The 27822-nt window shown below is 60.0% G+C and overlaps 1 protein-coding gene across 5 annotated transcripts; it reads left to right on the top strand.

Moving 5' to 3' along the window:
- Positions 1 to 1280: 1280 nt before the first annotated feature.
- PRODH (proline dehydrogenase 1) lies at positions 1281 to 27411 on the top strand. 5 transcript variants are annotated; one of them, XM_039462410.2, is made up of 14 exons: positions 2917 to 3318; positions 8719 to 8927; positions 13817 to 13851; positions 14327 to 14476; positions 16551 to 16615; positions 16798 to 16914; positions 17331 to 17410; positions 18307 to 18388; positions 19949 to 20041; positions 20161 to 20307; positions 21317 to 21492; positions 22833 to 22931; positions 26616 to 26704; positions 26781 to 27411. In XM_039462410.2, the coding sequence occupies exons 1-14, from the start codon at positions 3046 to 3048 to the stop codon at positions 26966 to 26968; spliced, it is 1803 nt and encodes a 600-aa protein (XP_039318344.1). In that variant the 5' UTR covers positions 2917 to 3045; the 3' UTR covers positions 26969 to 27411. The 5 variants fall into 5 exon arrangements, with proteins under 5 accessions (XP_010328837.2, XP_039318343.1, XP_039318344.1 ...); XM_074391224.1 differs by lacking the exon at positions 26616 to 26704 and adding an exon at positions 7727 to 7803 and having other exon boundaries at positions 3271 to 3318; XM_010330535.3 differs by lacking the exons at positions 2917 to 3318; positions 26616 to 26704 and adding an exon at positions 1281 to 1371.
- The last annotated feature ends 411 nt before the right edge of the window (positions 27412 to 27822 follow it).

The following is a 27822-nucleotide window of genomic DNA, read 5'->3' as shown; positions in this document are numbered from 1 at the left end:
ACCCTCTTCTACATTCTGTTCCATTATTGTGATCTTCTAGGTGCATGAGCCATGTGGCTTGTTACATTTGCAGGCTAGCTGCCAGGACTTAGATTTATCATGCCTTGAAAATGGGCCACACGGATATGAGTGCATTAGAGGGGAGGTCTTGGGCCAGGAGCCGATCAGATCAACAGGATTATTCAGAAAATGGCAGTCATAGCGAGTAGTGGCTCCAGGTTAGGGTCAGGGTTGGCTCTTCTTATCTTCTTGAGCCAGTAACTGTCGACAGGCGGGTGCACCTGCCTGCTGGCGGTGCTGTTACTCCCGACACACAGTGCCTGGGTAGAGGCTGAGGGCGAGGAACCCGGGCTCCAATTCTGGAAACCAGGCGCAGATGCTCAGGAGAAAAATGCAGCCCAGACCAGCGTGGTGTGCCCTCCAGGAGAGGATGTGGCATGAAAGTGCTGTCTTCACGGAGAGCAGGAGTAGAGGCTTTGGGAAGCCAGTGGGCCTTGGCCTCAGCCCTGCTGGCAGAGGGTCCCCGCCATCTAGCTGAGGTGCCAGAGTGCTGGTGAGGACTGGGAGTAGTCCAGGGTGACTCGAGGTAAGGCCTGGGGGATGCATCTCAATCCACAGTCACCAGCCTAGAAACTGGGGTAAAACTTCCCACATGGGTTCCCACATTGATTCCTTCCTTCATTCACTAAATAAGGACACATCAAGGCAGCAACGTGGCTGGGGCACAGTTGTCAAAGTCTCCAGCGAGTGCAAGAAAAGAGCGAGTTGCAGCCATATAGGTGCCCAGGTGGGCCTTGGAGGTCAGGGAGGGCCTGCCAGGAACGGCACCCACTATGCTGACCCTGATGAGGAGAGGAAGGATGGCATAGGGTGCAGGGGAGGGATGGGTGCCTGAGGGCAGCAGGCAAACAGCCTGGGCTCAGGAGGAGCCAACAGCATGGCAGGCATGGGGGAGAGAGGTGTGATAGGTGTGGACGGGGGCCACAGGAGCAGGGATGGTCCTCGGGAAGAGGAGACTCTGGTGGTCGCGGCAGGCTGCTGAGGCTAGCCTCTCCAGCAGAGTGAGCCTGGACTCATCCACCCCTTTTGTCCCTTCCCTTTGCTCTTTGATGCCAGCAGGAGGAAGAGGAGCAGAAAAACCGTTGCTCCGTGCATCAGGAACCCCTCTGTCTCGAGTGGTGGTGACGGTGTCCCTCAGGGGCCCTTGGCAGTGTCTGGAGACACTTACAGCTGTCCCAACTACGTGTCTGTGTGTGTACTACTGGCCCCTGGTGCATGGAGGCCAGGGATGCTGATACGAAGCTGCAACGCGCAGGGCAGCTCCCGCCGCAAGGAAATCACTCAGCCTGAAATGTCGGCGTTGCAGAACAGGTAAGGGCGTGCAACGTACCTCTTGCTCTTTCCAGCAAGGTGCAAGGGGCACGGAGTGATGCAGGTGGGTGAGGGGCCAGGAGCCTGGCACCCACAGCCAGGCCCGGCGTCTGTGGGGTGCAGGAATGTCGCGCGGCGACCAGGGGCCCGGCCGTGAATGATGGGGAGGGGTGCACTGCGGCAGGCCGTCAGGGCCGGTCCCTCCACGAAGGTCCCATCTGCGAGGGGCATCCAGGCAGAGGGGCGGCGAGCGGAAAGGCGGCCCGCGGGCGGCAGAGGCCAGCGCTGCCGGGGAGGCGGTGTGGCCAGCCGACCCCGGCGGGGCGGGGGGAAGGGGGGACCACGGGGCTGCAGGGGTCCGAGGGGGCCTAGTGGTCGGCGCTTGCCGTGGGTGGGCGGAGGACCGGAGAGGAGCCCGGGGCAGGCCCCTAAGACGGCGCGGGGCGGGAGGGAGAGGACGGCGTCCGACACAGCCACGCAGACCAGAGGGGAAGCGGATCCCTGCTGCGGGCTTGATTCCCCCCCGCCGATCCGGCCTCAGCTGTGGGTCCACGCGGCGCAAGGGCCAGGGAGGAACCCAGGTGTGCGGCGGCGCTGACCGGCCTGGGGAGCCCGGAAACCCGCTGTCCGGGGAGACCGCAAGCCGGGGCCGGGGTCCCCTGAAGGGAACGCAGAGCTCGGGGTGGGCGGCCCCAGGGACTGGGTCTCTCACGGGGCGGTGGCCACGGCCTGTCAAGGCACCGCGCCGAGCGCGGGATCGGCCCGCTGGGCGGGGCCTGCTGTGGACGCACAGAGGTCCGCTGCGTGCGGGGCGGGGCCTCCGGAGGAGAGGGCGCGGCTGGGGGCGTGGGGCGGGGCCTCCGGAGGAGAGGGCGCTGGTGGGGGGGGCGCGGGGCGGGGCCTCCGGAGGAGCGGGCGCTGGTTGGGGGGCGCGGGGCGGGGCCTCCGGAGGAGAGGGCGCTGGTGGGGGGGGCGCGGGGCGGGGCCTCCGGAGGAGAGGGCGCTGGTGGGGGGGGCGCGGGGCGGGGCCTCCGGAGGAGAGGGCGCTGGTTGGAGGGGCGCGGGGCGGGGCCTCCGGAGGAGAAGGCGCTGGGAGGGGGCGCGGGGCGGGGCCTCCGGAGGAGAGGGCGCTGGTGGGGGTTCGCGGGGCGGGGCCTCCGGAGGAGAAGGCGCTGGGAGGGGGCGCGGGGCGGGGCCTCCGGAGGAGAGGGCGCTGGTGGGGGGGGCGCGGGGCGGGGCCTCCGGAGGAGAGGGTGCTTGGGGGGCCGCGGGGCGGGGCCTCCGGAGGAGAAGGCGCTGGGAAGGGGCGTGGGGCGGGGCCTCCGGAGGAGAGGGCGCTGGGGGGGGCGCGGGGCGGGGCCTCCGGAGAAGTCGCTGGGGGGGGTCGCGGGGCGGGGCCTCCGGAGGGGAGGGCGCGGCTGGGGGCGTGGGGCGGGGGCCTCCGGAGGAGAGGGCGCTGGGTGGGGCGCGGGGCGGGGCCTCGGGAGGAGCCGGTGCAGATCCCCGGGAGGGGCGGGGCCTCCGGGATGGGGCGGGGCCTTCGGGGTGGTGTCTGCCGAGGAGTGGGCGCGGCTGGGAGCGTGGGTCTCCGGAGGAGAGAGGTCGGGTAGGGGCCTCCGGGGCGGGGCCCACAGCGCGTACTTAAGCGGCCCGGCGGAGTACCGGCGTCCCGCCATGGCTCTGAGGCGCGTCTTGTCCTCGCTGCGTCCCAGCATTCCCCGCCTCGCCCCGCTGTCCACGGCGCCGGCCGCCCGCGAGGAGTCCGCCGCGGGCCCCGGGCCGGTGCCAGGACGTGGGTCGGCCGAGGCGGTGCGGCCGCCGGTGCCCGCCGTGGACTTCGGCAACACGCAGGAGGCGTACCGCAGCCGGCGCACCTGGGAGCTGGCGCGCAGCCTGCTGGTGCTGCGTTTGTGCGCCTGGCCCGCGCTGCTGGCGCGCCACGAGCAGGTGCGCCGCGTGCAGGCGGGGGAGCGGGGTGCAGGCGGGGAGCGCGGGGTGCAGGAGGGGGGGCGGGGTGCAGGCGGGGGGCGCGGGGGGCGGGGGGGCGGGGTGCAGGCGTGGGGTGCAGGCGGGGGGCGCGGGGTGCAGGCGTGGGGTGCAGGCGGGGGGCGCGGGGTGCAGGCGGGGGGCGCGGGGCTTCTGCCGGTCCATGGAGCCTTTACGGAGCTTCCTGGCCTGGAGCGAGGGAAGCCCGGGAGGGAAGTGTTTTCTGCAGTCCCTTTCGGACCTCGCGAATTTTCCTATTTGTCGAAGTCTCCCAACTAAAAACGATCGTTTTAATATTTACGATATATACCGCTTGTGGGAACACAGAGTCACTTGGAATTTAAAATGGAGTATTCTTCATGCTGCCACAAGACAAATCTGGTGTAGGGCTCCTAGCCCGGGACCCCAGAGTCCCCTCCCCGGGACCTAGCGGCTTCCCAGACGCAGCCACTCTGAGCACATTGTGTTGGGGGAATATGGGAAGCCGCTCAGACGCCCAGCTTTGATCTCGCCTATGCTAACTTTAAAAAGTGTGAGGGCTTTCCGGGCGCAAGAAGCAGAACACTGTTTCAGCCGCATCAGTCTAGGGGTAGTAGAGATGACTGTTGTTTCAAGGTGACCCTGGGAAGAGTTTGCAAAGTTTCATTTGTTGGCGCCGGGGGGTTGTGTTGATTTCTCAAGTGAGACTGCGGCGATCGGGGGCTGCACCCCTGGCCTCACGGTGGCGGGGGCAGTGTGAGATGAGAAGCACTGAGCCGCACTTGCTGCTTAGGTGAGGCCTCAGCGGGTGGGAGGTGAGGACAGAGGGCCACGAAATGAGAGTCACGTGCTGTTGGCCCAGATCCCAAGGGGAGCTTCAGGGTCAGCGTAGGATCAGTGGTGGTGGGAGTGTGGAGGGAGGATGGTGGAGGAAGAAGGAGCTGAAATGGGCAGGTGGAGGCCTCTGGGAGGCCATTGCTGTGCTTGTGCACATAAAAATGCCTTAAGGTCAAGCTGTGGCCTTGGAGAGCTCAGGCCAAGGGGACAGGAGGGTGAGAATGGACATCCCAGGTAGAGGAACTGGCAGGGGAAGGAACAGCAACGTGGAGGCTTTGGGGAGTGCCCACGTCTAAGTGACATCCAGAAAGAGCAGCCAGTGCTGGTGGTATTGCAATAGGGGGAGGAGGCAATGGGGCAGGAATGCCAGGGGAGGGAGTGCCCAGCCACAGGTCCCTGCTCGGAGGAAGGACGGGCATCCTAGGTAGCAGACCTAGGTGGGGCAGACCAGTCATACAGAAGCCACGCCCACCTTTTGGCCGGGATGGAGATGGGGCTTGGAACATGCCAGGTCAGGTTTCTGGAGGGACAGCACTAAGCTTTCTTGTCTAGATTCAGGAGCAGTTGCTGCACTGAGAAGCCAGCAGAGTTGGGTGTAGGATTTGGTGCCCAGTCGTCTGAGGAGAATGCCAGGTGCTGTTCCGTGACCATGGGAGGGACGTATCAGCTCCCTTGGGTGCCTTCCTGAGGCAAGTGCCAGGCCTCAGGGATGGTGCTGTGGGTACCTGAAGGAGGCAGGGTGTCCAGAGATAACTTCTCTCAGGCTTCCCTAGGGTCCTGTCTCTGCCTGGGAAGCCCCTCCGTGAGGTCTGTGCTGTTGTCTTGCTCGTGGTCCCATGGGTGTCGGCCGCCTCGCACTGGACGAAGGCAGAGGCCAGGTCCTTGTGAGCTGCTCACTAAAACCTGGTCTTTGGGCAGGCCAGAGGGTGGTCTCTCCCTCACCCTCTGGGCTGTGGGAAGATTCCTCTTGCTGAGCCAGCACCGGTCTGTGAGGCCCGGGGGCAGTGGGGCCATCACACCTGCCTCAGGAATGTCAGGTTGCAGGAGCTGAGCTTTGAGCTGCTGACTTGCATGGGGACAGCGTTGGGGCCTCCCCTTGCCTGAAAGCACAACTTTTTGAGGGGGTTTTAGGTCCCAGGTTTTCCACAACAACAACACTGAGCTGCCCCCTCCCAGAAGTGACAGTGGTTGCCTGAGCTGGGGGAGGAGAGAGAACCGGCTCTACTGAGGAAGGAGACCCAGGCATCTAGGATCACCTCCCCCTTGACCTCCACACTGCATTTCAGTAGAAGAAAAGCCTGGCTGACTGGCGCCTCCTAAATCACCTTCCTGTAAATAGCAGGCGTGGTATGCGGGAATCTCTCCGGAAGACACTGGTGGTTTTTTTGTTTTTTTTTTTAAGGATGGGGTTTCACCATGATGGCCAGGCTGGTCTTGAACTCCTGATCTCAGGTGATCCACCCATCTCAGCCTCCCAAAGTGCTAGGATTACAGGCATGAGCCACCACACCCCAGCCACACTGTTTTTACTTAAACAAAATCAAATCCCCACCCCACTTCTCCATCGGAGACCAGAAATCCTTTCACATGTAATTCCTAAAACTGTAAACCCAAGACCCTTTCACTTGTCATTTCTAAGGCTGTAAACCTAAGATCCTTTCACGTGCAGTATCTAGAGTGTGAGCCTATATCAAGGCAGAGCTTCGCTTTGTTAGAGGAGCTTGGCTGTTTGGGCAAAACTTAAAGCCTTGCTCCCGGGCCGTAATCATAAAATCCCTTCCTTTTTGAGTTTGGTGTCGGAGAGGTCTGTTTTCCAAGGCAGCTCTTGCTTCACTACCAGTGCTGCTCGGCACACATCCGCTTGAGTCTTTGGCAGGGGATACAAGTGTGTGTGTTACTGGCGCACGTTTCTAAATCCTCGAAAGATCTCCCCACCTGGAGAAGATGTGGGGCTGCCCTGGTCTCAGGTCATGCCATATGGGGGCATCAGTGACACCAGGATGGTGTTCAAGTGGTTGCTTTGTTCTGGAGTCAGCTCTAAAATTGCAAGCCCTAGGCTGGGCCTGGCGGCCCGTGCCTGTAATTCCAGCAATTTAGGAGGTCAAGGCCGCAGGGTCACTTAAGGCCAGGGGTTCAAGACCAGCCTGAGCAACATTGTGAAACCCTGTCTCTACAAAACATTTTAAAAAGTTATCTGATGCCAGGTGCTGTGGCTCACACCTGTAATCCCAGCATTTTGGGAGGCCGAGGCGGGTGGATCACCTGAGGTCAGGAGTTCAAGACCAGCCTGGCCAACATGGTGAAACCCCATGTCTACTAAAAATACAAAAACTAGCCAGGCATGGGGGTGTATACCTGTAATCCTCGCCACTCTGGAGGCTGAGGCAGAAGTGCTTGAACCCGGGAGGTGGAGGTTTCAGTAAGCTGAGGTCCAGGCATTGCCTTTTAGCCTGGATAACAAGAGCAAAACTCTACTTCAAAAAAAAAAAAAAAAGAAAAGTTAGCTGGGCGTGGTGGTGCATGCCTATAGTTGCAGCTACTCTGGAGGCTGAGACAGGAGTTTCGCTTGAGCCCAGGAGTGAGACCCTGCCTCTAAAAAAATAAATAAACTTGCCAGCCCTGCCTGTGTGCTTCTGCAGCCCTGTGCAGGGAGCTTCCAGCCTCAGCCCGGGCCGAGTCCCATAGCTCCCCATCTTTGTGAGGAAGCATCCCTGGAGCCAGTGCAGCCTGGCTCCTGCCCCTTCATTTGGAGCCGGCTGTGTAGAGGCGCGAAGTTCGGTAGAGAGAGACTGCATGGCTCTGTGCGGCCATTGTGCTGGCCCCTGCAGCGGACGGCTGCCACCTTCCCTCCTGTTGTGTTTCTGATGGTTCAGAGTGGACGTGACTGAGCCAAGTGATGGTTTTCAGGTCCCCCGTTCTCCTCTGCCTGCCACTTGGGTGAACTTTGATATGTTTCAGACCCGTCCTGTCCTCCCAGCTCTCCCTGGGTGCTGCCTGGCAGGAACGAGGCCAAGCTCAGGCTCAGCGAGAGACGAAGAACACTGCGTCTCAGATGTCGGCATGCCGGTTTTCCAGTTTCTAATCCTCTTTATAAAATAATGAAATGCAGTAAAGTCAGATTCTGCGTGGAGGAGGCAGGAAGGCAGGGGCGATTGCTTGGGAAACCCTGGTCCTTGGGGCTGCCCATGGCGTGCCCAGGGGTGACAGTCAGGCGATGTCTCCATGGGGCACCAATGTTGAGGGTGAGGTGGGGTGGGGGTGGGCCGTGCCTGCCTGTGGGCCTGCGTGTGAGTGCTCAGGGCTGGCTCGGGGGCAACAGTGTTTGACTCGCTAATGCTTTTGCTTAGACTAGAAGTCGTTCCTGAAATGATGGTCTCAAGAGATGCTCCCCACAAAAACAGAGTTCAAGTATCCATCGGGTTTGAGAAATCCCGGGCTCTTCCTGTGTTGGGGCTGGTTAGCAGGGGCGGCAGACACAGGGCGGAGGTGTGCTTCTGAGCATGGCACTCAGCCCTGCCCTCCCAGCAGCCTGTCATTGTCCCTGTCCTTCCAGCCCTGGCTCTCCTCTGCTGGAGCTCCCCCAGTTCTCCATGCCATTTCCTCCTTGGCAAGCCCCACTCCTGCATCTAGGTTAGTAAATACCCCTGGCCCACCCTGCAGGCACTGCCCCATCCCCCTGTCCTGAACCATAGGCGGAGTCCCTCCTTTCCCTTTGGGGTTCCCTTACCACCTGGTTGTGAGATTCTGGTTGGTTTCCTTTAGTTGTGTTTAGCCCATAAAAGGTGCGTAGTGCATGGCAGCTTGGGACATCCAAATGAGCAATGTGGCAAAATGTGATTGGAGGAGACAGCCGAGCAGTTCCTGGGCAATGTCTTCCTCAGGGGCGCCTCTGTCAGAGTGGCTGGTCAGCCCCAGATGACCCTGAAGCGCCCGTGGATTACGGGGCGGGCATCATCTCACAGTCCCTGTGGATGGTCACCTAGCTCATTGTCTTTGTCACCAGGGCATGCCTCCCTCGAGCTGGGCACAGACCCAGCCTGAGTTTCACACGTTTGTTATTTAGCATCTGTTTGGGGCTGTCCACGTGTCAGTCACACTGTTTTAGGGACTCTGGATAAAAGAAAACAAAACATTGAAAAATCTAGGCACTCAAGTACTAGAAAGTCAGGTTAGATTCTCCTCTTCCCCAGCAGAACCGCCAAGGTACGGATACATAGGATGGCCTCAAAACGCCCGCTGCTGTCCCCAGGGAGGCCGGCCGTTCTCCTTTTTATCTGCCAAGTGGTTGTCAGGGAACAGTGTGCTCAGGCAAGCAGGCAGCACCTCCCGTGGCCTCTCTGCCCTGGGTGGGAACTGGAGTGATAGACAGAGTGGAGAAGCAAGCAGCTTCGGGTGGTCTTCACCACGAAGTCAACCCTGAAAGCCCATCAGCGTATCAAGGCTGCATGGCTGGGGTCACGTGTGGTGGTCGGGGACGAGAGAGGTGCCCTTCTGGGGAAGGGAAGTCCAGGCAGCCCAGAACAGCGGCTTCCCTTTGCCTTTCAGCTGCTGTATGTTGCCAGGAAACTTCTAGGTGAGAGGCTATTCAACAAGCTGATGAAGATGACCTTCTATGGGCACTTCGTAGCCGGCGAGGACCAGGAGTCCATCCAGCCCTTGATCCGGCACAACAGGGCCTTCGGCGTTGGCACCATCCTGGACTACGGAGTGGAGGAAGACCTGAGCCCCGAGGAGGCTGCGCACGGGGAGATGGAGTAAGGCCTGCTGGGTGTCTGTGGGTGCTCTGATGATGACCCCGGAGCACCCAGTGGGAGCAGCTGGGGCATGTCCAGCTGCTGGGCTTTAGCCTCAGCTGGGCAGAGGCCATGGCTAGGAGGGCTTGGTCAGCCCAAATACCGACGACCCTCCTGGGTTCTGCCTGGAGTTCTTGCATTTTTGCTTCAGGCGGATGGCAACCGTGGGCTTTCAGGGGAGGCCTGGTGTGCGTGGGGCCTGAGGAGGCTGAGCACAGAATGGCCCTTGGCTTTATCTAGCCCACTGCCTGGTGGGGCAGAGGCACCAGCGCATGCACCAAGCCCTTCGCAAAGAATGGCTGGTCTCGCCTGATCTCCCATGAACCAGCCACTGCTCCAAGAAGCAGAGGGCAACATGGTCTTGTTGTTCTGCCCTGATGCCCAGGAGAGTGGGTCAGGGTGATACCAACTGCCATCTGCACTCACTGTCCAGTGAGGAGTCTCTGTATCAGGTTAGTGACCTCTAGGAGCAGACTCCAGGCTGGCCTGCCACACTGCCCCTGACTTCACTTCACTTCTCCACTGATGCTGGGGCAAGGGCCAGGCCTGGGAGTTTCCACACCTGCAGGGCAGGCTGGGGCCCCTGTAGGGTCAGGCAGTGGGACCTGCCTGGGGGTCAGGAATCCCTGCAGAAGAGAGGCTGTAGTGGAGCCTCCTCCATCAGGTCAGCAAACGCTTGTGTAAACAGCCAGATAGCACAGACTCTCAGCCTTGGACCACACCTTCTCTGCCACAATGGCTTCATTCTGGCTTAGGACGGCCACAGTAATTGCAATTTCATATAATTTTCTTGTGTGACAAAATATTATTCTTGTTTTGTTTTCTTATCAACGATTTTTTTAAAAATAGGGTCTTGCTCTTGCCCAGGCTGGGGTGCAGTGGCGTGTGGTTCACTGCAGGCTAAGCCTTCTGGGCTCAAGTCATCTTTTCATCTCAGCCTCCTGAGTAGCTGGGACCACAGGCATGCACCACCAGACCTGGATAATTTTTAATTTCTTTTTTGTAAAGATGGGATCTTCCTGTGTCTCCCTATGTATTTTATTTGGGTCTCCTGCACCCTGACGGCAGCTGGGCCTGACCCACCTGAGGCTCAGGACAGGCCGTCTGTGGACCTTGTCAGGCCTTGGTGTTTGCTCTGCCCCTCCCCAGGTGGCTGACCTGGGAAGGGGAGCGAAAGGCAGTCGCAAGAGGCCTCCAGCCCTGGGAACGGAATGTCCATGGCTTGCCTCAGCATGCGGGCCACCAGCTGCCCAGGGAGGATTGGCCAGCAGAGCCCAGCCCCTGCCTTGTGATTGGCTGTTTTGAAGGTGGGGTGCTCCAGTCCCTGCACCCCCCTGTGTTCCTAGCTGGCCCTGTGGGCCTCACAGCTGCCTGGGCCCTTGGCTGCAGCCTTTGCTGAGCTGCCTGTTGAATAACCAATGGCCTGTGTGTCCTCAGGAATCTGGTAGGGACCTCATTTCACAATGGGGTTTTCCTCTCAGGCGCCTCTGGTGTGAAAAGACTCCTTTCCCAGGGTGGTCCTGCTGGGCTTCCTCCCTGCCCTGCAGGTTGAGTGTTTGGAAGTTGGCGGGCCTCCCCTCTGCCAGGGGACTGGGCACCTGTGCCCTTAGGAGCCCGAGTCCCTTGCCCTGCAAAGGCTGCACCTCTGTTGCTGCTGGTGGCTGCTGTCTGCAGGGGCCCTGCTCCAGCTCTGGGAAGTGGGTGGGGTTCTCTCCTGTCCTCACAGGGGTGCGTGGTGAGGACACCCACCCAGCTCTGCCGCTCTGTGCCTTCAGAGGGGCCTGAGCCTCGGGGGTAGAGCTGGGCTTGCAAGCACTGGTCTGATGTCCACACGGCAGCGTGGCCTGCCTGGCCAGGAGTGACCAGTCACGCAGACCCTAGTGTAGGGAACTGCTTAGAGATCTGCCTTCCTAACCTACCTTCCTGTCACAAGGCCCATGGGCTCTGCTCTGGGGAGAGACGGTGCGGTCACGGCCCCAAATTAAGGCCATGTGGGTGGTGCTGGCCTAACCCTGAGAGGCCCAAGGAGGGTAGGGGCGTCGGAGAGCATAGCGAAGCAAGTCCCAGCAGTGCTCCCGAGAAAGAAGGAGGTGGGAGCTGGAGGTGCAGGAGGGCATTGCCCACCCAGAGATGGGTGGGACCATGCTTCCCAGAGGTCAGGGCCCACCCGACCCCAGGAGAGGAGTCCCAGGGGGCCTCCAAGCAGGCTGAGGGCTTGGGGATGGGGCAGGGCCAAGGCATCTTCCTGGTGATTAGGCTGTGAGGGAACACCCTAGCGGGTGGATGGGGCATCGGTCTGGCTGTGCAGGCCCAGGGCTGGCTGGAGGCAGGGTCTGGGCCTTGGTTCCCAGGCTGGGGCAGCTCACTTGGGATATGTGTGCAGTGTGTGTCCTGAGCAAGTGGCTGGAGGCAGGGGCTAGGGGAGCTGGGGAGGGAGGTACAGGTAGGAGGGGGCTTGCTGGGCTTCCCTCCAGGAGAGAGTTGGACAAGGGTGGGATGTGGACCCCATGCTCTGCTTGTTTCAAACAGGCATCACATCACCAGGGACAGCCACCCAGAGCTGAGTTCGGTAGAGGCTGAGGGGGTGGTCAGGGTCTTCCTGCTGTCTCTGAAGATGCCCTCTTGCTTGTCCTCCTCTGCCCCATGTCCCCTTGTCACTCTTCCCTCCTCTGTGTCCTGGGTTGTGGCCACGTGTGCGAGCATGTGCTCTTCCATAGACTGTGCCCTGGGTGTGATGAAGGGTGGGGCTGGGAGAGCATGAGGTGGGTCCCGGCTTTAATGAGGCATTGCCACGTGGTCCCCACCTGATCAGGGCCCCACATCCACCAGTTCACCCTTCGTCCTGTAACATCACATGACTGCCAGTGCCACGTGCCCGCCTCTTCCCTGTGGGGGCGGCCTTAGCATAGACAATGCGTCCCCCTTGGGGATGGCTTTTTTTTTTTTTTTCTTTGAGACGGAGTTTCGCTCTTGTTACCCAGGCTGGAGTGCAATGGCGCGATCTCGGCTCACCGCAACCTCCGCCTCCTGGGTTCAGGCGATTCTCCTGCCTCAGCCTCCTGAGTAGCTGGGATTACAGGCACGTGCCACCATGCCCAGCTACTTTTTTGTGTTTTTAGTAGAGACGGGGTTTCACCATCTTGACCTTGTGATCCACCCGCCTCGGCCTCCCAAAGTGCTGGGATTACAAGCTTGAGCCACCGCGCCCGGCCTGGGGATGGCTTTTGACTGGCTGTACCTGTGCCTCGGAGTGAAGGTCCTGGGGCTGACCTCATGACTGGTCTTGAGGTGCCCAAGCCAGGGGCCCTAGGAGCTCCCTGTCCCAGGTCATGAGCTGCCTGCCTGTTCCCTAGTCACATGGTGACATTCCACTCTCTTCACTTACTTCGCTTTGTCAGCACAAGGCAGTCAGAGCATATCTGCCTGCCAGCTCCCATTCCTGGGCTGTAGCTTCAGGGGCCCTGGCAGCATGTGGGGAGTCCCTGCCCATGTGGGGCTGCCCAGAAGTGGATGGGAGGGAAGGCCTCCTGGTGGGACCACCTGGCACAGGGCTTGCTCCTTGAACAGCTAGGTGGAAAGTGGGCACCTCACACCCCTTGACATGGAGACCTCTCGGGTGCGGCTCACTGACCACTGCTCTGCCTTTACTCCTCCCAGGACTTGAGGGGTGCCCTGTCCTTTCCTGTGAGTGTGGGCAGAGCTGCCCCCATGGGTCCAAGCACCTCTGGGGAGCCTCAGGGAGGCTGTGGATCCTGTTGGCCATGCAGCCGAGCTCTCTCCATGGCCACTGACTCCATCAGGCTTTGAATACAAAGTCAGATGACCCACAGAGCTGCTCCTGGGGCCAGGGAGACCGTGGTCACTTTGTCACAGTAGATTTTAGAGCCACTCTTGTTAGCCTGAATGACACAGCAACGAAACCAAGTGCCAGCAAGCAGACTGTGGCCATGAGGAGGAGGAGAAAGAGGGTGTTCACGGCGCCTCTGGCAGGGGTGCGGGGCCAGTAGAGAGGGGAACCAGGTACCCTAGAGGAGGGAGGGGCCGGTGGGCCACGAGGGTGCTGGCCAGGCAGGGATGGAGAGTCACCTGCAGGAAGGACAAGGGCTTGGCTGAGCAGAGCGTGGCCAGCCTCGTTGAGGGCAGCCTGCATCCTGGCCTCACTGGTCTCGAGGTGTCCAAGCCAGGGGCCCAGGACTTTTGGCATTACTAGGAAGTGACAGGCACCTGGAGGGGGGTGTGGTAAACAAGATGAGGTGGTAAGATCTGCTTTCACGTTGAAGGAATTTTTCTGGTTGTTGCTCGGGAAAGAAGTGCCAGGGGCAAGAATGCTGCAGGAGGGCCGGCCTGGAGGACAGGGCGGGGCTGCAGGGCCAGCTGTGCAGGGCAGGAGCTGGCGCTTGCATCGGTGGTGCCTGGAGACCCTGGCTCTCGGGTGGAGGACTGAGGAAGGGGGCCTTGCTGGGGATTTGGGGACCTCTGTGTGCTCGTGTCTTCCCGCCTCCGTTCCTCTCAGCCCTGGCTGGCTCTGTCTTGGAACCAGGAACGCTCCTCTACTTGGGGCCAGCCCTGGGCTGTTCAGAGAACTCAGGCATATCCTTTGGATTTCTCCACCCACAAGGAGCCCCAGGCTCCTGAGACCTTAGGACACTACAGCCCATAAACTGAGGTCCCTCCCTGGCCCAGGATAGGGTGTTCCACCCCAGGATAGGGTGGGGCCAGGGCCTGCCCTTGGAGCCTGCCCTCCCCTGGGGTTGTGGTGAGGCCCTCCAGGCAGCCTCAGTGGGAACTTGCCTGTGTCTGGGGCCCAGGTGCTGTGACCCTGACCTTTGCCCTCCCTCTCCTTCCCACAGGTCCTGCCCCTCAGCTGCGGAGAGGAGTGGCAGTGGTGAGTGAGAGGCCCCCTTGCATGAACAGACACTCTCCCCCTCCCTGCCCTGCACACTGCCTGGTGGCTCGGGAGGGGCTAGGCTGGGACACAAGTTGGTACCCGGGTTCCTATGTCCAGGGCACCTGCCCTGTTGCTCTGGGCTCTGACATACTCACAAGCATCTGAAGACAGAGACGCCCTGCTTTTTTTTCACAGCCTCCTGGGGGACCCAGGCCTTTGTAAGGAGGCTCTGCCGTCCTTGCCTCATGAGGAGGCTTAGCAGGGAGATGTAGCGCTCCGGGTGGAAGAGCCTGGTGCCGACGGGAGGGTGGGCTTGGGGATGGGAGTTACGGGGCAGCGCAGTGCCGGCGCCAAGCTGAAAAGGCCACTGCCCTTGGAGCCCTCCTGAGGGGCAGGGGCTCTGGGACGTTGGCATGTGGGTGCTGGGGTGGGCGTTTGGAGCTGTGCCCAGGCTGTGCATTCACCATTCCAGGCACGAATAAGCGGGAGAAGCAATACCAGGCCCACCGGGCCTTCGGGGACCGCAGGGATGGCGCCATCAGTGCCCGCACCTACTTCTACGCCAACGAGGCCAAGTGCGACAGCCACATGGAGACATTGTTGAGCTGCATTGAGGCCTCAGGTGGGGCCTCCTCTTTGCTAGCTATACCCCTGCCATGCCCTGGCCGGGGCGGACCCCTGGGCTCATGGAGGTGCTGGTGGGTGAATGCCAAGCTGGTGCAGGAGCCAGAGGGCTGGGATCCGGTCTCACATGGGTGCCACACTGTTCAGCCCCTTCCCGAGGGGTCCCGCTGTCTCCAAGAAGGCACCGCCTGCCCGCACCCAAGCTCCCTGTTCCCTGACCCTGCCTCATGCTCCCCATCCTTCTCTCTGGCTGAGGGTCAGGACCAGGAGTCGCAAGAAGTTGGTCCGTGTCAGCCGTGGAGCCACCCTTAGCCCCGGGTGGAGATTCTGTTCAGGGAGCTGGTGCCGCACCTTCTGCCTGTGAATCCCTCCATGACCCCGACTCTGGGGACCAGAGGTGGGGGGAGCAGCTGCTTCCAGGGTGAGAGAAGCCAGAGGTCACCAAGGCCCAGTGTCCTTCAGTGTTAGAGATACACCTGACCCTGCATAGCCCCATGCTGGCCCCAGCAGCCCTCCATCACGGCAGTGGGTCCCATGTCTGTTGTGTTCTTTTTTTTTGTTCCCCAAATGAAACTGGGTTTTGCTGTGTCGCCCACACTAGAGTGCAGTGGTGTGATCATAGCTCCCTGCAGCCTAGACCTCCTGGGCTCAAGCCATGCTCTTACCTCAGCCTCTTGAGTGGCTGGGTCTACAGGTGCACGCTGCCACACCTGGCTGTGTTTTTTGTTTGTTTGTTTGTTTTTGGGTTTTTTTTTTTGTAAGGAGGTGTCACGGCCGGGCATGGTGGTTCATGCCTGTAATCCCAGCACTCTGGGTGGCTGAAGTGTGTGGACTGCCTGAGCTCGGGAGTTTGAGACCAGCCCAAGCAACATGGTGAAACCCTGTCTCTACTAAAATACAAAAAATAAGCTGGGTGTGGTGGCATGTGCCTATAATCCCAGCTACTCCTGGTGCTGAGACAGGAGAATCGCTTGAACCTGGGAGGCGGAGGTTGCAGTGAGCTGAGATAGCACCACTGCACTCCAGCCTGGGCGACAGAGGGAGACTCCGTCCCAAAAAAGGAAAAAAACCATGAGGTCTCAGTATGTTGCCCTGGCTGGCCTGGAACTCCTGGGCTCAAGTGATCACCCCGCCTTGGCCTCCCAAAGTGCTACGATTATAGATGCACACTACCACACCCAGCTAATTTTCATATTTTTTGTAGAGATGGTGTTTTGCTGTGTTGTCCAGGCTGGTCTCAAACTCCTGGGCTCAAGCGAACCTTCCACTTCGGCCTCCCAAAGTGCTGAGATTATAGGCGCATGCCACTGCACCTGGCCTTTCTGAGCAATGCTCGGAAGCCGCCTCCTGACTGGGGAGGGGGTCAAAGTGGCCAGCTGAATGCTGGGCCATCAGGGTGAGGGGTATCTTCTCCTTGCCCATTTCCTGTTCTGCCGGGGCAGATGGAAGGAGAAGGCCCTGCAGAAGCAGATGCTCCTTTGGGGTGGTGTTAAACACGATGAGATGGTAAGATCTGCTTTTACTTTCAAGGAATATTTCTGGTGTTGCTTGGAAAGAAGTGTCAGGGGCAAGAATGCTGCAGGAGGGCCGGCCTGGAGGACAGGGTGGGACTGCAGAGCCAGCTGCCCGGGGGCAGGAGCCTGCACTTGGATCAGAGCTTCCTGGGAGAGCCTGGCTCTGGGGCGGAGGCCTGAGCAAGAGGGCCCCGAGGGGATGTCTTAGCTATGCTTGGTGTTTCTGGGTCCTGTGACTCATGTGTGAGCAGCCTGTGGTGCTGGTGTCACGGGGGGAAACTGAGGCAGGAACCCTATGGGGGCTGCTCGGCAGGGGACGGGCAGCTCCTGTGCCCACTGGTGTCCCGCACCTGCATGGCAAACACAAACCCCGCCACGGAGCCCCCTCCTATCTCCACAGGGCCTCTGGAGCGCCATGTGTGAGGCCTTCACGGGCAGAGTGGGGTGGAACCAGGAGCCTGCTGTGGGCTGGCCAGGCCGCAGCCCTCCCAGTCCTGCCCTGTGCTGCCTCTGTGCGCCTCTCAGGGCCCTCAAGGCTTTTCCTGTGGCTTCTGACAGGTGCAGCCAGCGATGACGGCTTCTTAGCCATTAAACTCACGCTACTGGGGAGACCCCAGTTTCTGGTAAGGGCTGTAACCTTTCACCTGTAGAGTCTGGCGCTGGGCAAGTCCTCAGGGCAGCTGTGGGCATCCACTAAAAGTGCAGGTGCCCGTGCCTTAGAGGCCTGAGCTGACCACAGGGGCTGTGTGGGGGACTGGGGCGGGCAGGGGGTGTGTGCAGATGGCATTCAGGCCTGCATTTGCAGCTGCGGTTGTCAGATGTGCTGACCAAGTGGAGATGCTTCTTTCACCAAATGGCTGCGGAGCAAGGGCAGGCGGGCCTGGCTGCCATGGACACCAAGCTGGAGTTGGCGGTGCTGCAGGTGGGACCCCCACCCCCACCCCCTGTTCTTTCCTGGGGCTTGTGAGGGCGAGAGCACTCTGGGTGCCCGCAGTGGGGGATGGCGGGCAGTGGTCTGAGGTGGTTCTGGGAACTCATCCAGGGCATGGGGCTCACTCCGCAGCTCCTGGGGTTGGCCTGGGGAGGAAGAGGTCTGAGGGACTCTGAACAGAAAGAGGAGATGTTGGCAGGAGGGCTGGGGAGCCAGCCGGGCAGGGAGTGGGCGTGTATCAGCATCAGGGTGGGACTAGACCTGTCTGTACAGCAGAAAGAAACCAGAAATGGATCCCATTCTCCCTCACAATGAATAAAGCCAAACATGGCACCAGAGGCCAATGGGTTGGGGGAAGGATAAAATGGGGCTGAATGGGACTGATCCAGGCTTTCTCACTTCTCAAGGAAAGCATCACAAAGATGGGCATCGCATCCAGGGCTGAGATCGAGGACTGGTTCACAGCAGAGACCCTGGGAGTGTCTGGGTGAGAGCAGCCCCCAGACTGAGAGGATGTGGCCATCAGCCATGGTTCCAGCAGAGCCCCAGCAGTGTGTTCCAGTCCTGGCTGCCGCGCCTGAGAGGGATGACAGGGCTGAGGGAACTGCTTTTCACACAGCAGGAGTTGACGGCCTTAGAGTCCCAGAGGCTGGGGCTGGGCTGGGCTGGGCAAGGTAGACAGACGTAGGGCCAGCAGAGACCCCAGAGAGGGCTCCTTCTAGAATTATCTGGGTCTAGAGCACAGGTGTCACCCTCAGCCCTCCCTGGAGCTCACGTTGGCAGGGGAAGGGTCAGAGCCCCACATCCCATCCTGTGAACCAGGGGCTGGGACCGAGGTCACCAGGACCCCCAGTTGAAGTGGGGAGGTGACAGGGTGGGGCAGTAGTGAGCCATCGCCTCACACACTGCCAGCCATGCCCTCTGTGTCCACCCTGGTTCCCTGGAGCAGCGTCCACCTCCGGCCTGGCTGCCTCTGCTCGGCCTCTCCACAAGCTCGAAACAGCCCGAGGGTACTCAAGTGTTTTCGTAGCTGCCTAGATGCAGGACTGTTTGTGTTTTGGTTTTCAGTTTTTTAAATGAATGTATTTTTCATAGAGACCAGGCCTCACCATGTTGCCCAGGCTGGTTTCAAACTCCTGGGCTCAAGGGATCTGCCCACCATAGCCTCCCAAAATGCTGGGATTGTAAGTTTGAGCCACTGCATGCCACTGATTTGAAATTTGTAAACAGATAATATTTACATTTTCTCTGTCTTTTAAAAATGCACACCAAGGTGGGTTTTGTGGTGGTTGGTGAATGGACTGGTTTGGGCCTGGAGTGTCCACCAGACCCTGGCACCCACAGGTGGGGTCACCCGCTCTGCTGATGCACCTCCCCCCACAGCACCGTGGACTTGCTGGACTGGAGCAGCCTCGTCGGCAGCAGGACCAAGCTCTCCAAGCACCTGGTGGTCCCCAACGCACAGGTGACACCTCCGCTCCTCTGTGAGGCCCAGCTCAGCAGGGCGCTGGGCTAAGAAGGGAGCTCAGTGTGCCCCGAGTGTCTCCTGTTGCCCACCCTGGGGACGTAACATGACCAAGATCACGGCACACTATGGCCCCACAGAGCCCCTATGATCCAGGGGGAAGAAGAGAAACCCACTAGTGTCCACAGAAGGCTTGGTGGGACAGAGACCCCTGCAGAGCCTTGAGGTACCAGGAGAGGGTGTCTGGGGGCCTTCCCCAAGTCATCTGTCCTTGTGCACCAGGTCACCCCAAACTTCAGAGGCCTGAGATGGCAAGTTTCTCTGCTTCTCCCTCATGGTTCTGGGGTTGTCGGGACTCGGCGGGGCGGTCCTCCTGTGGGGTCTCCTGGGTAGCAGTACCCACAGAGTGGTGGCCCTGGGTCCTCTTGGAGGCACCTGTTTACATGTCTGGCAGTTGGTGCTGGCTGGGGCTTGGGCTTTCTCCCAATATGGCAGCTGGGTTCTAAGGGCCAGTGTCCCCTGAGACGTGAGAGCCAGGCAGAAGCTGGGTCCCCTTTTCCTGCTTCGCCTCAGGAGTCACACAGTGCTTTTCTGCCGAGTTCTAACCATTTGTTAGAAGCATGTCACCAGGCCAGCCTGTATGCTTAGGGGAGAGGAATGAGACTTCTCTGCCTATGGGAGGGGGCCCAGGAACTGGCAGACTGCTTGAAATCCAAGCAGGGATTGGAAGAAAGAACAGAATCACCTTCAGAAGATACTCTGCAGAGGCAGCTTTCTATCAGACATCTAGCCCCAGTCCACTAAGGGCCCAGCCTCAAACTTAGGGCTCCCGACCCAGAGCCTCGGGGTGCAGCATGTACAGTGCGGCCGTGCACCAAGTCCGCCAGCTGTCGGAGACGTTAGCATGGTGCAGCAAGGGATCGAGGGGTACTCTTTGTGCCCAGTGAGACAGGGCTGCTGGGGCCAGCAAAGGGGTGAGTGGCAGGCCCGGTGCTGCAGGGACGCTGCAGGATGGGTCCCCATGGCCTCTGAGCACCAGCTCCTTGAAGACCTCATCCTGGAGTGTGCCCTGGTCTCCGGCCACGTGTCAGCGAGTGCTGCACAGCCGTCCTGGCTGCCTGTAGCCAGGGGTTCTTCTCCTGAGCCCTTTCCCTGCTCTGGGTGGAGCCCTTCTGTTTGACGATTGGGTGATCCGTGTTCACTTCCTCCGTGTCACATGGGAGCTGCAGGGGCCCTCCCACAATGGTGGGGCCTCTGTGGGAAGTGGGGAGGCTGTTAGAGTACATGCTTCGGGGTGCAGGCCTGGACTGAGCCTGGGGCCCACTGGCATGGGCATTGAGCTTCGTCGTGGCGCCGCCAGGCCCCACGTAGGGCAGTGCACTGGCTGGGTTGGGGTTTCCAGGACACTGTTGCTGTGTCTCCTTGGCCCTCCCTCCCAGCCCTGCGTCGGGGGGGTGAGAGGGTTCCTGTGGGCCGGGAACAGTAAGAGAGGTTTATCCTGGGCCCCGGGGTGGCACTTTCCAGCCCTTGCTGTGGCCTGACTGTGTGCTGTGCTCCTAGACAGGACAACTGGAGCCCCTGCTGTCCCAGTTTACTGAGGAGGAGGAGCTGCAGCTGACGAGGATGCTGCAGCGGATGGACGTCCTGGCCAAGGTGAGCCGCCCTGCTCAGGGAGAGGGCTGGGGCCCTGGGGACCTGCGGCTCATGCAGAGGAGGACACCTGCCTCACTTGAGCAACAGCTGCTCCCCCTCCCCTCCCCTGTGCCTCTCAGAAAGCCACAGAGGTGGGTGTGCGGCTGATGGTGGACGCCGAGCAGACCTACTTCCAGCCGGCCATCAGCCGCCTGACGCTGGAGATGCAGCGCAGGTTCAACGTGGAGAGGCCGCTCATCTTCAGCACGCACCAGTGCTACCTCAAGGTCGGCTCCCGCCCAGCCCCTGCCTGCCTGCCTGGGGGCTTGGAGGCCGGCCACAGGAGGGGCTCCTCTCATCTGAGCTCCGTGGTATTTGCCTGGTTCCATGCTGAGCACCTGCCGGGGAGCTTGTGGGTTGGAAGAGAGAGCGGGCTGTGCCCCCGAGGGGCCGTTGGGGTCTTCTACAGCACAGCTCACCCAGGGCGGACCCCAGGGTCCAGGAAAGAGGCCCTTGGGCGGTGGTCACAGCCAGGGCTGCAGAGGAGGTTGAGGCCGAGGTGACCTCGGAGGAGGAAGAAGGGTCTCTGCTGATGCCTGCTGCCTGCAGCCCCTCCTCTTCTCAGAACCAGCCAAGAGTGTTTAATGAGCAGGAGGAAGACAGCAATCTTTATGAGGATCCGCTAGATGTGCCCGACACCCCCAACTTGGAAGGCTTCACATGATCGTATCCTCAAGCTCGTTTTCAGTTGAGCACCCCTCTAAGAACCTGATGAAAGCTTTGGGCCCTTGCCAGAAGGACTCACCTAGGATGTCACATGTATTCAGGGAGCCCAGGGGTGCTTCAAGGCAGGACCCCCCAGCCCAGCCTGAGGACCCCGGGCTGCTTAGGGACCCTAGCAGGTCCAGAGCTCTCAGGGGTGAGCCGGGTACCCGGAGGACACGGGGTGGCATGGGGAGGGGTCCAGGTAGGAGCCCGCAGTATACACCCCTCCCACAGTCAGGCTGGGAGTCTAGAGCACGCGATGGCTACCGGTGCCTGAGCTGCCCCCACAGGGCTGTCCACCAGCCACACAGGAGGCTGCAGATGTCCTCACTGCCATTTCCCCTTGGGGACAGAGATTGGGGGCCCATCCTCAACCACACCTGCTCCAGGTGCCCTGAGTGGCACCTCCCCAGGCAGCTGCTGCCCAGCTCTGGTGACTGTACCTAGGGGCACGTGGGCCCAGGAAGGCCCCATCCTGCTGTCCCTTGGGCTTGCCCAGGCTCCCTGCGACTTTTGGCCCTGGCCCCACAGGATGCCTATGACAATGTGACCCTGGATGTGGAGCTGGCTCGCCGTGAGGGCTGGTGTTTTGGGTCCAAGCTGGTGCGGGGCGCATACATGGCCCAGGAGCGAGCCCGTGCGGCAGAGATCGGCTATGAGGACCCCATCAACCCCACGTACGAGGCCACCAACACCATGTACCACAGGTGCGCAGGTCTCCCGCAACTCCGTCTTCCCAGGGTGTGGTGCCAAGAAACCGGGACTGAGGGAGGGGCTTGGAGAGCCAGCTGCTGGGGCTGGCCGTGTCCCACCCTGCTGGAGCCAGAAGCCCCCAGCAGAAGTGGCAGCTGTATGTGTCCTGAGGTCAGAACTGATATTTCCTCTGCTATTGTGTTATGTATTGCTTTTTCAAAAACCATTAAGGTTATTCTTTTATAAATATAAAAATGCCAATTGAAAAAAGCAAACTCAGCCACCGTTCCCTGAGCCGGCCCCTGCAGACACCTAGATCCGGAGATGTGCACGAGCGCCCGGCTCCCCTGCCCCGAAGGCTCAGCCTGTGCTTTTCAGTTCCCGCAGTGGGATCGCCCGTCAGCTGCTCTGCGCCTCGTTTTACTCTCTAGTTCTCTCGGTGATCTTTTCATGCAGCACAGGCCAACCGACCGTGGGCTTTTCCTTAGAGGTGTGTGTGCATGCTGCACAGCAAAGACCCCAAGTGTCTCTTGGTTGGCATGTGCCACAGTGCACACATCTGCAGCATTGTTTGCATTGTACAGTGTGTCCTCTGCCCAATGCGTTTTTCATTTTGCATTCCATCTGGGTCCCTTTGTGGGGGCTTGCAGAGCGGCACTATTAACTGCCAGCATGGGGTGCCCAGGGCTGTGTGTCCAGCATCTTTGATCTTACTGGTTTTCAGTCTGGTGGTTGTCACAGGGACTCGCTGGACATCCTGTCACCCTCTGTAGTACACACGGGCAGCCGGGGGTTCTGTGTCAGAGGATGCTGCTGTCCTAGGTTCCTGGAAATGGACTTGCTGGGTCAGGGAGAATGTGCGCATGGTCACGCCTGCTGAGTGTCCTCTCTGCAGGAGGGCCATACCGCGTGGGCGTCCTGGTGCCCCGGGATGCCCACCCACCCCCACTGTGGCCCACGGACCTGCTTCCCTTTCATTTCCTTGCAGGGCCAGGGGCGCACCGCAGGACCCCTCCCCAGAAGCAAAGCAGTGTCTGTGATGAGGCTCATGGGCATGTTTGGGCTGGTCTAGAGTCACTGCACATTAGATGCAGGGATGCTGCTCCCCACCTCATTCTGAGCGAATTGTCTGCCCCAGACATCGTTCATTTGTTCTTGGTTGCTGGTCTTTTTCATGAGGTGCTGGGAGGGGCAGATGCTGCTCCCATTCCTCCCGATGCTGTGGGCACCCTTGGAAAGAGCCGGCTCACTGGATGGCCCTGGGCCTGGTCTTGGCCTCCTCCCTGTGCAGCTGGTAACGAGAGGCACAGGCGACCGCAGGCCTGGAACTGGGCTCACATGGCACTCTCCACAGGTGCCTGGACCACGTGTTGGAGGAGCTGAAGCACAACGCCAAGGCCAAGGTGATGGTGGCTACCCACAACGAGGACTCAGTGCGCTTCACGCTGCGCAGGTGGGTGTGCCCCGCCGCACACTGTCGCCCCACCCCGAGCTAGGTGTGCCCCGCCCTGCACTGTCGCCCCACCCCGAGCTTGGTGTGCCCCACCCTGCACTGTCACCCCAGCCCGAGGTGTGGGCTCCTCTGGTTGGGGAGAATTGGCAGCAGCGCAGAGCTCAGGGCGGGCAGAGCGACCTGCTGGGTGCAGCTGGGCATTTGCGGGGTAGGTTGGTGAAATGAGCTGGAGGGCAGCTTGCATCCCGCAGGCCCGGGCCTGCTGTGGTTCTGAACATTGCACCATGAGCGCGCAAAGGCTCTTTGCAGTCACTTTGGTTTTTAAAAGTAACATTTTATTATTATTACTATTCTTAGTTTTTGAGACAGAATGTTGCTCTGTCACATAGGCTGCAGTGCAGTGGCATGATCTCGTGGTCTCAGCTCACTGCAATCTCCGCTTCCCAAGTTCAAGCAATTCTTCATGCCTCAGCCTCCCAAGTAACTGGGATTACAGGTGTGTGCCATCACACCTGGTCAATTTTTTGTATTTTTAGCAGAGACAGGGTTTTACCATGTTGGCCAGGCTGGTCTCAAACTCCTGGCCTCAAGTGATCCTCCCTTCTTGGCCTCCCAAAGTGCTGGGATTACATGTGTAAGCCACTGTACACCCAGCCTTTTAGAAACGGACTTATTAAACTTCCAAATTAAAAAAAAAAAAAAATTCATTAGGGATTCGCATGGCTCGGGAAAGGTACAAACGCAGTGTTGGAATCCAGTCCCTCAGGAGGCCTCCAGAGCACTGCCTCATTTATAAGCAGTTCCCTTCACGTTTTTCTTTTTCTTTTTTTTTCTTTCTTTTTTTTTTTTTTTTTTGAGACAGAGTGTTGCTCTGTCGCCAGCCAGGCTGGAGTGCAGTGGCAAGATCTTGGCTCACTGCAACCTCCACCTCCCAGGTTCAAATAATTCTCCTGCCTCAGCCTCCCTAGTAGCTGGGATTACAGGTGCATGCCACCACACCTAGCTACTTTCTGTATTTTTTGTAGAGATGGGGTTTCACTATGTTGGTCAGGCTGGTCTTGATCTCCTGACCTCAAGTGATCCACCTACCTCGGCCTCCCAAAGTGCTAGGATTACAGGTGTGAGCCACTATGCCTGGCCGTTCCCTTAACATTTTCAGTACATCTGAAATGTAATGGTTTGTTTTCTCTTTAAATGTTCGTCCCATGGAGCACAACTTTGGTAGAATTCTAACAAGTCAAATACAGAAGTTAGGTGAAGTCCGTTTTTGGATATTCCAGTACCGTCACTCTGGTCTTACTTCATGCCTAAGCCCAAGCTATGCCCCCAATGGGGTCCAAGCCCCTCTCCCCTCCCAGATTTTGTCTTTCCAGGGATGGGACCCCCAGAACCCTTAGGGGCCTGGGCAGTAGCCTCGCTGGCTCTCGCCTTCCTAGGAGCTGAGCAGGATCTCCACTCCACAGCAGGGCAGGGTGCCCTAGATCCAGGACTTGAGGCATGAGGGGGCTCCCCAAGGATCTGTGAAGCCGCAGGGCCAGGGCTGTAGCCCACAGGACACATCCTGGCCCTGCTCGGGGAGCTGACTCACGGCTCAGAAATAATTCAGTGCTGTCCACACTCAGCCTCTGTTCATGATGCTGCTTTTTAGTGGCCTGAAATGGCAGCACACCCCCTTTTGTGCCCCGATCCTCCGCTAATCGTGATAGATGTGTCCGTGATGGGACAGACTCACTTTGTCCACACGCACAGGCCCGGTGGCCAGCAGTGCCCAGCACTCGGGAGCTGGTGGTGGGCCCTCTTAGCTTGCCATCAGGACTCCCAGCCTCTGGTTGGATTCTCAATGCTGGTGGACTCACAGTCTGACTAGGCATATCACCTACCAACCCTAAAAGGACAGCCTGCCCTCGGCAGGGCTTCCTCTCTCTCCAGCTTCAGCTTCCTCCCCTCTGACCCCACCTGGGACCAGTCTGTCCTTACTATTTTGCTGTGTCAGTGGCTCCCCCACTGGACACCAATAGCACGCTCACAACCCTGCCTGAGAGGATTGAACCCTGCAGGCTTCAGCTCTGTGCCCCTGCTGTGGGTGGCCGGGGAGCTGGGTCTAGAACCTTCCTCCCCTGGGGAAGTGCTTCTAGACTACGGTGGCTGTTCTGTCCTGTGCCGGTCCCAGACCACCACACCACCCACCCTCAAACAACCCCAGTTGGCTTTGGCCGAGGAACAAACCAGCCCCAAACTTAGAGGCTGGAACAGCGGCGTGTTCCATGGGCCAGAGGCAGGCTGGATCAGCTGGTGCTTCTGCCACTGGCCAGGCGCGTGTCCCTCCCGCACCTGTGACCAGCTGGGGCCGGCGGGGCCTAGTGACCTCGTTCACAGCGAGGGCAATAAAGGAGACTGCATCCTGGGTCCAGTGTCCCACAGGCCAGCCCAGGCTCGGCTGTGCGGTGGGCTCAGGCTTCCAGAAGGCCTGGACAGGGCGGGCCTCTGCCGTCACCTCTGCTACCTCCCTGTTGGCCAAAGAGCCTCATGAGGCCAAGGCCAGATGCCAGGTGGAGTGAGCTGCTGCCCTGCACTGGGAGGAGCGCAGTCACATGGCAGAGGCTGTGCACACCAGCAGGGGAGGGGGCAGCCAGCAGTGGCAGCCTGGCTCTAGGCTTCATGTCATGGGGTTGAGGAAGGCACAAGCTGGAGATCAGGGCAGTGTGGCAGAGGTGGGTGCCTGCTTCAGCTGGGTGGTCCCAACACCGCAACCCAGCCCAGGGATGGAGGGAAAGGGCCTATGGCTGATGGGCACTCTGGGAGCTTGAGCTGGGGTGGGTTGGGGGAGGGTGTGGGAAGCACAGCACAGGCCCCGCCAGTCACCCGGGTGACGTGTGAGGAGCAGGTGGAACTCGTCCTGGCGTGAGGGCCCCAGTGCTGTGCAGACCAGCTGTGCTGGGAAGCCTGGACATACGAAACTTCGGAACTGTTACTGCATGAATATTTCAAACCCTGCGAATTTTTGTAAAACCCTATAAAGGGTGGTGTCAGGACACAGTTGAGGGTCCCCACCCCCTATCTGAGCAGTGTCACATCTGTAATTTAAAATTTTTTAGTAGCTACGTTAAAAGGGAAAGTGAATTTCAGTAATACATTTTAATTAACCCAAAATATATGAAATATTACCACTTCAAATTGTATTCAAGTTGCTTTTAGAAAAGCGATGTGACATTTTGCATCATTTTACTACAAAGTCTCCTAAATCCTGAGTATTTGACGCTTGCAACACATCTCCATTCAGAGCAGCCACCTTCCAAGGACTCAGGGGCTGGTGGCAGCCGTGTGGGACAGAGCAGCTGTGGGGCAGGCTGCTGGGTGGGTCAGGGCCCCAGGAAGGGCTGCACTTCCAAGAAGGGAGGTGGAGAGGTGGGGGTGGGGCTGGCAGGAAGGGGGCCGTGCTGGCTAAGGGCCGAGCCTCCCCAGGGAGAAGAGTCCTGCTGGGAACGTGCTGGGAAGAGGCCTCACTGGGCAGGGCCGGGCAGAGTCCATAGCCCAGCCCCATCTCCCAGGGGATGAAGTCTGGAGAGTGTAGATGGGGGACCCGGGGTGGCAGGACAGACTCAGAGCTGGGACAGGGGCCCTGTACCCCTGCCACAGGGGCAGTGCCCTGCAACTGGCCCTCAGCGCCTGGCTTCACCTGCACAGGATGGAGGAGCTGTGCCTGCATCCCGCTGGCCACCAGGTGTATTTTGGCCAGCTGCTAGGCATGTGTGACCAGATCAGTTTCCCGCTGGGTGAGTGGGGCCCTCCCTGGTGTGGTGGGGTGGGGTGCTGGGCCTGGGCCTCATGGCGCATCTCTCCTCCACGCAGGCCAGGCCGGCTACCCCGTGTACAAGTATGTGCCCTACGGCCCGGTGATGGACGTGCTGCCCTACCTGTCCCGCCGGGCCCTGGAGAACAGCAGCCTCATGAAGGGCGCCCGTCGGGAGCGGCAGCTGCTGTGGCTGGAGCTCTTGCGGCGGCTCCGAACTGGCAGCTTCTTCCATCGCCCTACCTAGCACCCTCGAGCCCACCCTCGGCCTCCAGTCACCCCAGCCCTGGCCTCCAGGGACCCTCGCCCTCCAGGCCATCACCATCCTCACACAGATTCACCGTTCTTCACCCCACACTTCAGAGCTGCTGGATGTGGGCCAGGTGCCTCCCAGCCCCGCCCAGGGTGTGGGCTGAACCTGATACCTGCCTGAGAAAGCTGCTGGGAACTGTCGGGAACTCTCCTCGGATGTGTGGGCCCAAGCCTCTACCTCCGTGACCCGCATGTCCTTGGACCTAGAGGATTGTCTGCCTTCTGCCAGGGGCAGCCCACAGAGCTCAAGCCCCTCGGGGAGCAGTGGCCGGGCTGGGGAGGCCTGCCTGGTCAATAAACCACTGTTCCTGCAGCTGAGAGCCCTTGCCCCCACACAGGGTCAGCTCTGGACGGCAAGCGGGAGGGGCTCAGACTCTGGCCTCCAGCGTCATCTGTTCCTGGATGCTACGCCCTGTGCAGACCTAGCCACCCAGGGTGCTGGACACCCCCAACCCTGATTCCACAACTCAGGACCCAGCAGGGCCCCTGGGCTCGGGGCAGCATGGAGGGGACTCATGCAGATGCAGAGGCCAAGCTCTGCAGGTGGGCCTGACACCCCTCCCCCTGGGGCTCCTCCTCAGACCATTCCCTGCCATCCTGAGTCCTCCACACCGCCTGCCCCCCACAACCATGACCTGCATCAGGCTCCTCCTAGTGGTTCCCACAGGACACTGACCAGGCTTCGGCAGGTACACACTCTTCAGCCCCCAGCCCCACAAAGCAGGCTGGATGTGGTCCTCAGGCCCTGGGGCTTGGATGGGGGCCCCATGCAGATGGCAGTGACAGCAT

Source organism: Saimiri boliviensis, chromosome 21, assembly GCF_048565385.1.
Source record: "Saimiri boliviensis isolate mSaiBol1 chromosome 21, mSaiBol1.pri, whole genome shotgun sequence".
NCBI lineage: Eukaryota > Metazoa > Chordata > Mammalia > Primates > Cebidae > Saimiri > Saimiri boliviensis.
This window is presented reverse-complemented; position numbering and strand designations above follow the sequence as displayed.

What these genes read in the sequence shown, in the direction of transcription:
- PRODH (XM_039462409.2), top strand. Translation starts at nt 3,046, where the DNA reads ATGGCTCTGAGGCGCGTCTTGTCCTCGCTGCGTCCCAGCATTCCCCGC. An exon ending in TGGAGTTGGCGGTGCTGCAG is followed by an intron (nt 16,915 to 17,330) that starts GTGGGACCCCCA and finishes TCACTTCTCAAG; the next exon opens with GAAAGCATCACAAAGATGGG. An exon ending in TGGTGGTCCCCAACGCACAG is followed by an intron (nt 18,389 to 19,948) that starts GTGACACCTCCG and finishes CTGTGCTCCTAG; the next exon opens with ACAGGACAACTGGAGCCCCT.